At 44.7% G+C, this 14,175-nt stretch overlaps 1 protein-coding gene across 1 annotated transcript in view; it reads left to right on the plus strand.

Annotated features, from left to right (window-relative positions):
• IFT43 (intraflagellar transport 43) overlaps positions 1-13,886 on the plus strand; it is a 43,886-nt gene extending 30,000 nt beyond the window's left edge. The window contains exons 6-9 of the mRNA XM_058026718.1: positions 10,902-10,974; positions 12,393-12,468; positions 12,810-12,872; positions 13,642-13,886. Of these exons, the coding sequence (XP_057882701.1) occupies positions 10,902-10,974; positions 12,393-12,468; positions 12,810-12,872; positions 13,642-13,752 (323 nt within the window). The 3' untranslated portion in view covers positions 13,753-13,886. The remainder of the gene's footprint in view (positions 1-10,901; positions 10,975-12,392; positions 12,469-12,809; positions 12,873-13,641) is intronic.
• Positions 13,887-14,175: the final 289 nt, after the last annotated feature.

The following is a 14,175-nucleotide window of genomic DNA, read 5'->3' on the forward strand; positions in this document are numbered from 1 at the left end:
TTGTTGCCTGGGGTTTCTGTCATGATGGAATTCTTAATTTAAAAAATCTGTTTGCCCTAATCCAAGATCATAAATCATAAATTAAACATAAACACTGGTGGGTAATCCCATTTCATCCCTTTACAGGCTGCTATGAAATCTATTGGACTCCTGACTTAGCACTAGTTTTCTTTATAGTGTATATTACCTGCTCTTGTAGGACTGGATGAGTCAAGAGAAATCTCAGGAAAAATCCAGAGGATTAATTTCAAGACAAGCACTAGACAACTGTGGGGAGCACAGAAATTCATTAAAACCTCTAGGAGGTACCTCAGTTTTCAAGGACTAAGAATTTTATACAGTGTATAAAAATCTGCATCTGTAAAATACCACCAAGCATCAGAAGAATTATCTGGAGTCACAAAGGATCAGACATCAGTATGGTTAATGAGATTAAATGAAGACTTATTTGGGTCTTCCAGACAGATTAAGCATTGCAACATATGACTGCCACAAGTGGCACCTTTATAGCATTGGCATCTTCAGAACAGACTAAATTTTCCCCCTGGGAAGTTCATTGGGCTTCTTAAATTTCAGTGTATGTCACTGAGGCTGGTAGTCTGTTCTGAACAGCTCTGTTTGCATATGTGCTGTCCTTTTTGTTGAACCTTGGTCATGCACTTGGAGGATGCCTATCTTTGCTAACCAGGCATAAAAATGCTTGCCACATGTTTGTTTGCAGCATGTGACTTTCAGCACTCCAAGACCTTGGGTAATAAATATAGAATAGAATTGATGCAGAGTGTGGTATGAGGACATATTGAATCCTAATAGACTTCACTTATTTATCTGTGTCTAACCTGTGGTTAGCAGCTGAATTTGGATTGTTTGCAAACTGGCATTTGGCTTTGGATTAAATGTATGCATTACAAGAAAGATATAGTATGGTTCCTAGCCAGGCAGCCTCTGGTACAAATATGCTGGGTTGTGGATCTACTTTGTATATAGAAAAATCTCTAAATGGATGGTGCATTGCATTGTTGTGTTGCTATTTTGACAGGGAGATTAGGCAGACTGTTCTGGGAGAGGAATTTTCCATGTGGGCTCAGCAATTGGAGTGAAGAAAAGTGACATATAAACAAACTCCAGAACATGAATAAAATTACTTTTTGGAATAAGCAGAGAGATACAAATAACTGCCTAGTGTAGAAGGCAGGGCATGCTGTGGCTGTGCAGTAAATTGAGCTGCTTCAACCTCCCCTTTGCATAGAACTGTACTTGAGTTTGTGTCCTTAACTGGAACAGTAAAGCTCAGATTCTAAACAAACAAAAACCAAGACATTGGTGTATGGATCCCCAAGGATGGGTCACGGTTATTTTGTGCTGCATAATGTCTTAGCTTGTACACCTTAATATGAACAGGCGCGGTTGCGTAATGATTGCTGCTGTCAACCAATACATTTGGATCGCCTTCCTTTAACCTATTAAAAAGCTGAGCTGTACCATTCCATTAACATTGTTTGTCCCCCATCCAACCTTTTCATTAGAAGAATGAAGGACAAAACTATATGCCCTTAAAAAGGTGTTCTTGTGAATTTGAAATGTGCTTGTTTGTTGTGATTGTTTATACATCACTAACAGCCAAGGGCTCTGAGTTTGGAGTCCATTTGAGAATGTGTTAAAAAAGTACAGGGGCTGTAGAGAACCCAGTTTGGCAGGTGGAAGGTGGAGGGAAGTTTGCACAGCCAAGTAGAGACTTCTGGGCTTGACAGGCCTTGTAGTTTCAGAAATAAAAGTAGAATTCTTTCACTGCTCCTGGTCTGTGTATTAAATAGCATCTGATTCCTTATCTCTGTGGGAGTTAGGGGGAGAAGGACGGCCACTTCTCAGGCTGTATGGAATGAGTGAAACCATATGGGAGGTGGTAAGTGGGTGGACCAGACAGGGACACGCATAGAATGATCTGCAGTTTCAGCCATTTGTTATGGTTGCACAGGGAAACCCAGAAGGTGGAAGACAGTTTTGAAAAAGTGCAGTGTCTCTCCAAAAGTAGCTCTGGATTATCTAGTTGATAGCTAGGTTGATTTCCTACAGCAGCCACCGTGCTCTTAGTGCCAACTCTCCTGAGCACATGCTGGTACTCGCGAGAACTGGGACACAGCAAAGGGATAATGCCTCTGTTCGTGGGTGTGTGCCCACTGGACCTTGTCATGGGGGACCAGGTCCTCTGCGTGGTGAGAAACCTGCTTTAGCAGGATTTAATGCATCACACTTGAGGAATAATAAACCTTCACAAGCAACACAAAAGTGTTTAATTCCTAAAGGACAGGCCTAGTTAAGTCACTTTTGGCCAGGGGCAATTGGGGGCTTAATGCTTTGTATGTAGCAATCTGTGCAATCTGAGAGAGAGGAGTTTGAGGGTAATTGCTCAATTTTCTGTCCATGTCAACAGGGAAAATAAGCAGCAGTGACTGAGCTCTGTATGGCAGGGAAACTGCTTGAGATGGGACATGTGAGACCCTCTGTGGAATGTAAAAGGTGCTATCTGCAGCACACTGCTTCCTTTTCTGTAGCAGCTAAGAGCTTGTGCCACGTGCAGACTATCCTTTGTCATGAGGTGGGAGGGAAGATGGGACAACCAAGCTAAAGTTGAAGGGCTTTATCCTCCCTTTCCTCCTTTTCCCCAGCAGGGCATAGAGGGCTTTGCTCATGTGTGTCTTTCTGGCACAGAACTAGATAGGGCTATTTCCTGTCAGGGAGAGAAATGCTGACATTGCTCCCCCACCTCAGCAATCTGATTTGTCCTTTGGTTAGAAGTTTCTTTGTTTTTCCTTTCTTGCCCACCAGCTCGGCACTGCTGTGTTGTATTCCGTCTGATGTCTTTCTCCTTACTACTTTGCCCTTGGATTTTTCTCCTCAGCACTTTATGAGAACTTATTAGCTAAGGTTGTTATCCCTCTCCCAGGTATTCCCACATTGCCCCACCATCAGAAGTCCCTGTCTTCTTTCTCTCTGTTACTCTTGGGATGCATAGCTCCTAGAAAATGGCTTTTCTTGGAAGACTGGGATGTAATGTGTGATTTTCTGTCTGCAGGAACAACAGCTTGTTATTTTAAAGCAGATAGTGTGTGTGAATGAGACAGCTGATTGAAATGAAAGCCTGACTATGCTACACAGACAACTGGAACCTGACCTGCAGGTGAGGAAAGCTGCCAGGAGACAGTCACTAGATCTGTGCCCTCAAGGCAAAACCCTTTCCTGCCTGCTGGGAAGCCTTCTCAAGGAAGCAGAGCTGATGATTAGACCTTTCTATGCAATGTCAAACCTCTAGGAGGACTTACCTTTCTGGCGTGTGCCAGCAGCTCCTTTGCATTTGAACAGGATGAGAGTCCAGACTTTGAGTAACAGAGGGGAAGTGCGCGGATGCCATGGTCCCCAATCCTTCTGGGTAGTGATATCTGTCAGGTGGGAGGTCTAGAATTCACAGCCATAAAATATCCAACACTTCTTGACCTGCATGCAGATATACACCAATGATGATTTTGTTCCAAAGAGCTGAGAATAGAGCACAGTGAGGGTTATTGTTGGCTCTGTCATTCCTGATCAGTTTTGCCAGTTGCTTCCCTGGTGAGCTGCTGTTTCTACAGGGCACACCAAGTGCTGGTGGACTCCAGAGGCCATGAGCTGCAAGGACAGCTGCAGTGGCTGAGCATGAGGGTAACAGAGGGCAGAATCTGCAGGAACAGTCAGGGATATGGCAAGCCTTCATAGGCTCAGAAAGCTATGTTGGAGTGATTTGGGGAGAGCTAAATGGGTGAAAACAGTGAAATGGAGACAGAGTGAAAGACGTGCTGTTTTGGAAGTGGTTTGAATGGGCTGAATAGAAGGTTTTGAGGCAGAGAGTGTCAGTGGTTATTGGATCTCTGTGACTCAACATTTTGACTTCATGTATGGCTCTGTCAGCACACCACAGCTCTCCCCTTTGCTGCTCCCCCACCCAATGCACTACTCTGAGTCTCAGTGCAAGGTCACTGAAGGGCAGACTCGGCCCAGCCTGATGGTTTCCGCTGAGCTGTTGGTCCAGGCCAGTTTGAACTCCTCCAATAATTGCTGGCATAGTGATCTAGAGCCCGTGGTGCTGGAGGAAAGCTCCCTCCTGAGAGCCACAGTGGGCAGGGGAGAGCAGAGAGTATGTCCTGAGAGACTGTCTGAGATTCTATTTGAAGCAGCAGACCACTGGCCAAGGGTCAGTGGGCTCCTTAATTACAAGGAGCACACTCAGCTTGTTGAGGGCTGAAAATGACAGTCTGGGGAAGCATCTTCTGTTGCTAAATTCTGTGATATGGTGGATACACAATCATATTGGGTCTGTGATTGGTGAGTCCATAAATGTATTTGACGGACTAGGTTTACCTAAAATACCCTTTAAGAAAAAGCTCTTGAAAGATGATTACAGAATTGAGACACCATCATTTAAAACTGCCTGAGGCAAACTCCTTTGAAAATTGCAGCAGTGGAGGGACAGAGAGAGAACCGCGTAGCCCTTGATTGTAGTGTTGTTCCCTCAGGAGCCGTCCCCCCTCCTCCTCAGTTTCTCATCTGATATGAGAGAAAGCAGCAGTAAGATTCCTCATCTGTCTTATGAAAATCCGATTCTGAGTGGCTCTGATCAAACCTAGCTGGCTGTCAGCAGCGGTGGCCTTGTGTGGAGGCAGGGAGGCTTCTGAGGAGTTGCTGGATGTGGAGGTGTCATGGGTGCTGCCGATCAAAGAGGCATTTTTAAATAAATATATATAAGAAAAATAAAAAACCTAAGAATTTAGCATAAAAGAAATGTAGTTTGTCTTGTTTTTCCAGTGTAACATGAAGAGGATGAAATAGAATCAGGCATGCCTGCTCCTGAACATACTTCCACAGGAGCATCCTGAGAAGCTGCTTTCCCTGCCCCAATAATGCTCTAATGCAAAGTCCCTTATCTCCAGCGTTGTTGAAGAGGGTTTTGTGTTTCTGAGTTCACTAGACCCTCTCAGGACACCACATACCTTCTCATCTGATGCCCCACTACCTTCTGAGTATGTTTTAGCAGGGGAATAGTGCAAAGGAACAGGGAACAGCCTTTGAAAAGAGGAAAACACATGTTACTGGGAAGGAGGGCAGGCGTAGTGCTCTGTCAGGGGGCTGTTGGTAAGACTGGGAGCTGTGTTACGACTCTAAATGCTGATAACCTCAGGAGCATGGTGGACTCCAAGTCCTGGGCCTGGCCTCCAGTCTCTCCTGTCTTCTGCTGCTGCTGAAGAAACCTATGCATTAAGGGATTCCTCACCTTTAAAGCTGTCAGGGTCTGCCTCTACTTCTTGCATAAGTACAAGCCATGCTCTACTGCTTGTGAAGCCCTGCCCTGAGCCCAGCGACTCATCTGACAGGGCTGTTCTGTGCCTCTCCTCACACTTCAAATGACTGAAACTGGGCCGGACCTTTGTGTCAGCAGCAGCCTTGGGAAGCAGCAGAAATGCCTGATGCCTGTCCCCTGCAATCTGAACACACCACACTATTGAGGCAAGTAGAATGTCACCCCCTAGCCAGCCATGCATCTAGCTGAGATGCAATATTATGCAAGGCAAATGTATAACCTTTAAACACAAGGCTGTAGGGTCAGTACTGAATCTGCTGTATGACCTTCCCTGCATCCTGTGGCTCCTCTGGCACCCACACACAGGTGACTTTTCCCATCAGCTTGGTCAGGTTGTGCTGTTACCATCCACTTCTCAGAAGGAGGCTTTGGGACATGGGACTCTCTGGTTATCTTCTGCTTTTGAGACAGTGCCCTGGTAGCTGTGCTACTATCTGCTTTTCACTCTACTGTTTTCATCTCCCTGCTGGTTGATCAGGCAGGTATGCTGCTCCATGTTGGCCCGCTAGTAGGGCAATTTCAGTCAGGGACAGACATCCCTATGAAATTTATGTCCGAGCATCCAAAGAAGCATTCTTTATTCTCTCCATTTGCCTGCTGCTCTCCTGAGAAAGCTTCCAAGAGGCTTCAAGCTTGTTTGTGTGTTCAGCAGAAGCTGTGTCCCTTGTTCTTTGTTTTTTTGATGATTTTTTTTGCCTGTTGCTTTCCACTTTTTACTTTTTTTTCTTTTTAATTCTCCATTTTTCCACTTAGAAAAATTATTTATTGCATTGAGATGCACTAATTAAAGCCATTTTCTGGTATTTGGTTACTGAAGTGTTTGATGTCTCTCTGACAAGACCATGAAATGCACAGAGTGTCCACAGGGACAGAATTTGCTGAACACGGTGCTTTGTAAATGAGGGGACACAGTGTCGCAGCAGCTCATGAATATGAAACGCCCATGATGCTACCTCAGTGGACTTGGGAACACAGATGAATCCTGTCATGTGCTAAATGAGACCAATTTCTTTCACTTAACTTCATCTTCAATCAGACCTTCCATTTGCCTGTTTAAAATTCCCCAAACGTGATGCAGAAGGTAACAGCATTCAGTAAAACAAAGTTTTGCAGCAGCAGAGATATTGTAATTATTTCAGTTTTACATTTTATGAGCAAGCAATGTAAAATAGTTTCATTTTTATACCTGCTTGGTGGTAGGAGACTGCCAGCTCCAGAAGCCACTGCCCTCTTTGTGTTCTCTGGATATGGTGGTGTGTGCACGAGGAGGGCAGCACAGTACCCACCACAAGAGTGTCCATTCTGAATGGGCTTTGAAACACTGATCCAGCTGGGGAATTGGATCAGACTGTGTGAGATGGAGTCTTCTTTGTTACTGGGTGCCAGGGTGGGGGCTGAGGGTACTCTTAGAGCAGCTTAGGGAGTAAGCAGCACACTCTGACTAACTGCAGCCTGAACTGGAGCATGGAAGAGGTTCTGTCTGTCCCTATTTATGTGCCATCTTGTATCTAGCAGACAACTTAGTTCTTTGGGACAAGAACAAGATCTTACTGGGAGTTTACAGAATTTTAACAGACCTAGCCTGCAGGTGTTGCTACTAAACCAAAAATCAGCCCTGCTTGGGAGGGGAGGTGCAATTTACCAACTTTCAAGAGCAGCCGGGTATTGGATTGGTACAGATTCTCCCATCTCCTGCTTGTTGCTTTCTGTGGTTGTCTTCTTTGCCTGTCAGTAAGTTATTTGCTAAGAGGTAAAAAAGGTGATGTTTAGTACATGTACTTTAATATGAACACATAAAGCCCTCCTTTCTGTATGACTTGAAAAGCTGCTGTTCCTTGCTTGTTGTTTGACTGTCTGCATGTAGCATGGGTTGCCTTCACTCTTTCTTCTCCATCTTCTCCTCCTCCCATTCACACACTTCTGTCTTATGGCATTGGTGCCTTGCCATAACTTAGTCATGAAGGTCTTTTTGTGTAAGACCTTGCTAAGTTCAGCTGTTCAAATAAAATATTATTCTTAATTATATGCTGGGACTTAGATGTTCTGGGACAGTCGGTTTTGTGCAGTGACTTAACTCCCCAGTCAGCCAGCATTTGGTACTGGTATCTCCTGCCCCACCATAACTTCCATATGAGTAAGTTCATTTTGATTTCATTCTTTGTTCACTTGTTCATAACCATCTGGGAGGTGGAGGGGAGTTTGCATTTGTCATCTAGCATGTGGTGCTCCCTCATCTTCCACAAGCCATTTGTTCACATCATTGTTCAGTACTTTGAGCTGCTATCTGTGAGGGTGTGTCCTTTTTTGTAGTAATTTCTGAGGTTTGCCTACATGGGCATGAGAGCCTAGCCAGTAAAGTATGAGTAAAGGTTCTGCACCAGAAGCACAGGTTTGTGGCAAATTATCTGAAACTCCCACACTGAACAGGAGAGGAAAAATGTGGGTCACAGAGCAAAGCACACAGAGTGGGGGTTTGTAATACAACTGTGTTGTTGGAAAAAGATGCAGTGTGAGATTGGGAGGACATGGTCCTGTGAACATTTCTGCATGTACTAATGTTATATGTAAAGCCTCCCTGCAGCTAGTGGGAGTATTAAATGTAGAGCATATGCCTACTGCCCTGCAGCACAACAGCCCGTGCTGTGCTATTCCCCCTGCTGCTGACACTGTGCCACAACTTAGCTGTGTTACCAGAGCTTATAGGAGAAAAAGATGTGAGTCTCAAGAAGAGCAACAAAAACAATTAAGAGGCTGGAGAATCCGTGGGGGTAAGGTTGGGTTCTCGGTGATAAGTGAGAGCTGAGACACTTTGCAAACTGTGCAGAGAGAAGGGAGAGGGATTGTGCTGAAGTGGCACCATGGGAATTGGCAGAGGGAAGAGCTAGTTATGAGTAACAAGTGAAATAAGGACCCAAATATTTCAGGAATTATTTGTCTCTGATAGCAGTTAGCCCAGGGACCCAATATTTTCTTAAAATGTGAGACATTTCTGTACTGTTTCCTGTCAGTCTCCCAGTCCTAAAGGGTATTGCTTCTGCCTAGAAATGGGCAAGGCATCTGCACTTTGCAGTAGGAACAAGCGTGCACTGACCTTTGTTGGAGAGACTGGCAGGGGCCTCCAGAGCTTTTCCAGCTCTTCTGTCTGAAATGTTTTCAAAGTATCTCTAAAATCTTGGAGCCTTGAATTTCTTTTGGAAAGAATTTCTAAGCAATTGCCTGAATTTTGCTAATTCAGAGTGGAGGTCGCGCTCTGCGAGGGGTTTAGAAATTTCTCAATGGAATTCACTGGCAGTGAGATAAAATCAGCACTAGAGAACCCAGGAGTCTTTGTGAACCTGCAAAATGGAAGGAACATCACTGAGCAGGGCCCTAAGTTTACAGCTTTTTCTAGTGTAAAAAGAGATCAACAAAACCAAAAGAGAACTGGGAAGAGTAGACTCATGAAATAGCTGCCAAAATGAGCACTGAGTGAAGAAATTAGTTTCCTGCAAACACCTTTTACATTTCTGCTGTCAAAAATGGATAAGGATCTGACCTTCTCCTGCTCTGTGGATGAAGACAGCTCTGTTCCCAGGTAGTTTTTAATTTACTTGTGCTTGCTGAGAAACATTCACGGTCTTGTCATAAAAGGATAAATTAGTTCAGGAGAAGTTAAACAGTTTCTCATTCCCATGCTCATTTTCCTGGACTTAACAGGGCACCTCTGCACAGAGTTTCATTCCCTGCCTTGGACCAGTCTGTTCCTTCCTTGCTCCTTCTTGCTTATATACAGGGACTTTCTCCCACATTATCCCTGAGCAGATTTTACCAGCTGCCTCCACATGCTGGTCAGTCTGTCCCTGGAGATGCTTTTGTCCCATAAGTGCATTTTGCTACACGTTTTACCAAGAGCTGGGAGCCTCTGCAGGGAAGAGCCAGCGGGATAGCAGCTTCTACCAGGTATTGTCCTCACAAGCACAGGTGGGGAGATCTGCCCAGCGATGCACAGGTGAGACATTCCTTGCACTTGCCTCCTCTGCCTTAGGGACAGCCTAGGGGCTGTTGCTGCAGTTTCCCTTTAAATGTCTTTGGGAAGTTTGCTGTAGTTGGAGAACCTCTTCGCAGGCACCTGCTCCTTAGGAGCTAGAAGGCACAGCTCTGCTGAGGCCGGCCAAGCTGTCACCCCTCTCGCCGCGGCCATGCTCGTGACAGCCCCTGTCCCAGCCTTCCTCCAGGCAACCAATTAGCGAGAAATCCCACTGTGTGCCAGCTCCCGAGGCCGCTGTGCCGGGGCCCCGCTGACCCGTGCCCGGCTGCAGCTGGGCGGGGGCACACGGCGGCCCTGCAGCCTGACAGGACTGGGGGCTTCTCGGGAAGAGCTGCCCACGGCCCCGGCACCGTGGGTGGGAATGGCTCTCCAGCTCCTGAATATTCATCTCAGCCTGGGCTGAAAAAACGGGCCGAAGCCAGGCTCAGCTGCCTGCTGCCATCCAGCAGGAGTGTTACTGTACTGCCGGCAGAGCTGGGAGCAGGCTGCTCGTTCCAGTGCTGAAGGGGCCAGCTCTGCCTGCTTACTGGGCAAGTGAAACCTTTTCCCTGAGCCAAACCAGCTTCTCTATGCTGTGAGGGCTTGGGGTCTCTGGAGAGACTTTGTGGTCTTGAGTCTTTAAAGGAGCTCTGTATTGGCGTACTCTGTTCTTGCTTTGTGCCTCCAGTTACTTTGCCTTCTCTTTCTCCTTTGTTTTTTGCACAAACTTTTTGCAGCACTTTATCAAATGACAGACTGTGTAATGCTTTCAGGGCCTTGCTTCTTTAGTAGGATACAAAGCACACTCAGTTCTTCCTCCTGTCCTCAGTTCTTCTGTTTCTAGCATCCTTTTTAGTTGGAGTAGCCATTGTCCTTGTGCTGGGAATACCCAGTGACCTTCAGCCATTCCAGTATGACACTGGAAGTCATGGAAAAGTTTTGTGACACTAAAACAAGACCTGTGTTCCCTAGTGTTTGTATCTGCTGGACCACCAGCACTTCCTTCCTGAGGAAGGTCACAGGCCTCTGCACAGCCTGAGACTCCAACAGCAGATCCTTCAACGTGCAGTTTTATGTGGATTCTCTTAGTTTCTGCCCCATGTTTCATTTTTAACAGAGTCTAGCTGACTGGTGTCTGAATAAATGATAACACATAACAAGCAGATTCTTGTAAGTACATGATGGCAACATAGACAGCAAGGTTTGGTACAGGTGGCTTCTTTCAGCTTTAAGGTTGTGTTCAGAAGCATAGTCCATGGCCTTTAGAGCCATACCTGGATTAATCTATTCCTCTTGCAAGATTTCTTGTGACTTCAGACTTCAAAATTTTATTGCCTTGTTTAAATATTAAACAATATATTTTTAATTATTGCTAAATAACCATTTTGTGTTTCCCTCTAATAAGAAACAGGGTGCTTCAAATCTGTGAAGCAAGGGATCCTTTTTCTTCAGTGAGAGGAGAGCCCAACACTCCCCACTTACTGCTGCTGCTTTCTCTTGTTGCAGACATTCCTGTGATCCCTGACTTGGAGGAAGTCCAGGAGGAAGATCTGGCCATGCAAGTGGCAGCTCCCCCCAGGTAAGAGCACTGCCAGGTGCTCTTGAGGCTCTCATCAGCAGTGCAAACTGGCTAGTGAAATTAAACCCTTCTTACTCATGCTCTTTGCATGTCAGCAGCAGTGCTGTTCAGCAGGATTTGCCATGGTCTTTTGTGACAGTAGTGCTGCAAGCTGAACAGTGAAAAATTCTTGTTTCCTATTACACAGAGAAAGCAATTACTGCATATTCTCTCTCTATATAAAAACCCCTACATTAGAATAACATATTTGATGTTGCAAAATCAAACTCTCAAAAGCAGGGAATTTCTTGATTTAACGTTGCCTGCATAACCCCAAATGTCTCCAATGCACATGCATTATCCCACAGACTTTAATTTTGATGGTTGTAGGCTGCTTTGCCCTCCACAGGATATCCTTCTTCCTCAAGTGTGTAGTTAATTTACAAAGTACAGTTGTTTGAAGGGGCTGTTGCAGTAGCCTTGGAGTCAGCTCAAGGGAGACCAGAAAGTTTTAAGAAATGAAAGGTTTTGGAGTTTTGTCTTAAACTATACCAGGAAAGTCTTCTGTCCTCTAATGGGCCAAGGTCACAGACTGGGATTTCTGTTGATTCTTATTTGGAGGGGTGGGATATCTTACTCCTGGCCACAGATGCTTCTCTCACAGGTGAGAAGTAGTTATTGTAATTACTGTAATTATATTGTAATTATATCACTGTTAACAAAAATAATTGACAGTTTATGTAGTAAATTTAAAATTACTGTGTCTCTCACTGGAATGAATTTCTTTTTCTCTCTCTTAATTTTTTAATAAAATTATCTGATCCTCCTATGTTCATCGTTTTCTTGCAGTAGAAAAGACAAAGGATTTTCATGGACAAACACAATAAAATTCAATTAATAGAAGCCTTTTCTATAGTGTTGGACCACTTGTGAAGGCAGGTGGTACAACAATGTATCACCCCCCTACACCATGTTTTTCTTGGAAGGCTACATTTTAGGAAGTCATGTTTAATAGCTCTGCTGCAGCTCAGACATAAAAAGCCAAAAATCCCTACTATTCTCTAGCTTGTATGGTGTTGCTCTCAGAGGATCCTTTGCTAAGGCACTGGAGCTGTTTTAATGCTCACTATGGTCTTCTTTTCTTTCTAGCCCTTACAACTAGTCTGTGGATCTTCTTTTTGCATGCTGGTTTCTCTGAGGGAGTCCATGATTGTTCCACATGCTGTTTTTATGCATGTGCACACCCTGGTACATGGATTTGTCAATGACTGTTCATTTGCTGACTGAGCTGTGCTTCTGTCTGGGTACATCCATGCTAAGAGTCTTCATGGGGGATGTGGGCACTCGAGATGTCACCAGATGACTGTTCATGCCCCCCTTCTCCTCACATGTGCTTCCACACTGACACAGGCTTGTTCTCTGACCCTTTCTGGCTGCAGTGTGCAGGTGAACCGAGTGCTGACCTACCATGACCTGGACAAAGATCTAATGAAATTTGCTGCCTTCCAGACTCTGGTAAGTGGATTTTGCTATGGGCCTGGCCCATGTGAATCCTTCTTCTTCTAAGCTCATGTCATCCTCCACAGTGATACTCAGCTGCGCAAAATATACAGCCTTATCATCCAGAGAACTTGCAGTGTCCCTGTAAGTCTGTTCCTTTCTGGAACATGGCTTTTGTACTTGTGTCTGTAAATGATGTGGATATGGTATCTGTTTCTCAAATGAGGTTCTTGCTGTTGTCCTGGAAAGAGTGACCCTTATGAGGCAAATGTGGTGATGTCTAACAAATGTATCTGGTGAAATGATAGTGTTCATTTTCCCAGTGTCTGTGAGACTGTGACTCTGTATGTTCATAGGATGGGGAGGTAGACCTGAAGCTCCTCACCAAAGTTTTGGCTCCAGAGCATGAGCTACGAGAGGTAAGTCTTTGTTTTGTGGAAACACCACCAAGGTAAAAGTTTCTTGTGTGTCTCAGACTGTACTAGGAAAGGAAGTCTTGTCAGTGGGAGGGAGAAGAGATGTGAGGAGGAGCTTGTCCAAGCTTATTGGAGGTTTGATTTCCCCAGCAGGTGATTTTTAAGATAGATAGTGCTTTCTTGGTGTGAGTTGGTGGCATCACTATGATTGGCCAGTATGAAGGAGCTGGTCAGGAGAATGTGCAAGGCTTAGTACGGTCAGGGATCCCTGCAGAAACTGTGCTTTGTCCTTTGGTGGCCACCATGATCTACAGGTGGTTCCACAGGAAAGCACAGAGGGACAAAGGCAGAAAGCAATTTGGGTTTGGGCAGGGGGTTTTTAAAGCAGGACGGAACAACCTCAAAACAACTGGGTGGGCAGGAGCTCAAGACTTGTAGCAAAGGATTTTTGCAGCTTTGAACTGCACATGCTTCAGCAAAAGTGCAGAAGAGTAGTGAAAGGGCTTCTTTCTATGCCCTGCCTGGGAGTATCTAATATTAACATTATCATCAAATATGTCCTTTTTGGGATTTTAGAACATGAATAATTTTGTCCACATTTTAAAATTGTAGCAGATATTCACATAGCATTCTGCTCTAGACAGCTAAATCTGAGACTTCCCTGGTCAGGGCAGTTGCCTTTTGGTTTCTCTCTTTGCTATTCTGGCATTGTTCAGAGAACTTTAGGGGCACAGTAACATTTCAGCATGTTTGTCTTTTTTCCTCTTGGTAGGATGATGTCAGCTGGGATTGGGACCATCTCTTCACAGAGGTGTCATCAGAACTGGTGACTGAGTGGGACCTGGGACAGTCGGAGAGGGAGGACCACCTCAATCTCCCATAGAGCTCTGACACACCAGATGTCTCATACGTCCATCTCCTGTAAATAGTTAAGCACCTACATTTTCTATTCACTTGTTTGTATTTGAGAATTTATTTCAGACATGAAAATAAATAGAACCTTGCTTCATAGAAAAATTGTCTTGGGAGAAGTTTGGGTTATTTTTTAATAAGAATTTTTGTTCTCAAAAGAAATTAAGAATTCTAAACACAATAAAATATTTACTTATAAAGAGTCATTACACCTCAATAGCACCTCTGCAGATAACTGCAATGGTTGATCTTTTCTCTATGGAAACGCTGCCTCTCTGGAGTGGACTGTCATACAATGGAGTGTGGTTTGCACTGATGGCTATCAGAGAAGCTTGGGCTGATATGACTTGATTTCATAGGACATCCAGGTTACCATCTTCCTCACAACAGACAC

This window comes from Melospiza georgiana, chromosome 6 (assembly GCF_028018845.1).
Source record: "Melospiza georgiana isolate bMelGeo1 chromosome 6, bMelGeo1.pri, whole genome shotgun sequence".
Classification (NCBI taxonomy): Eukaryota; Metazoa; Chordata; class Aves; order Passeriformes; family Passerellidae; genus Melospiza; species Melospiza georgiana.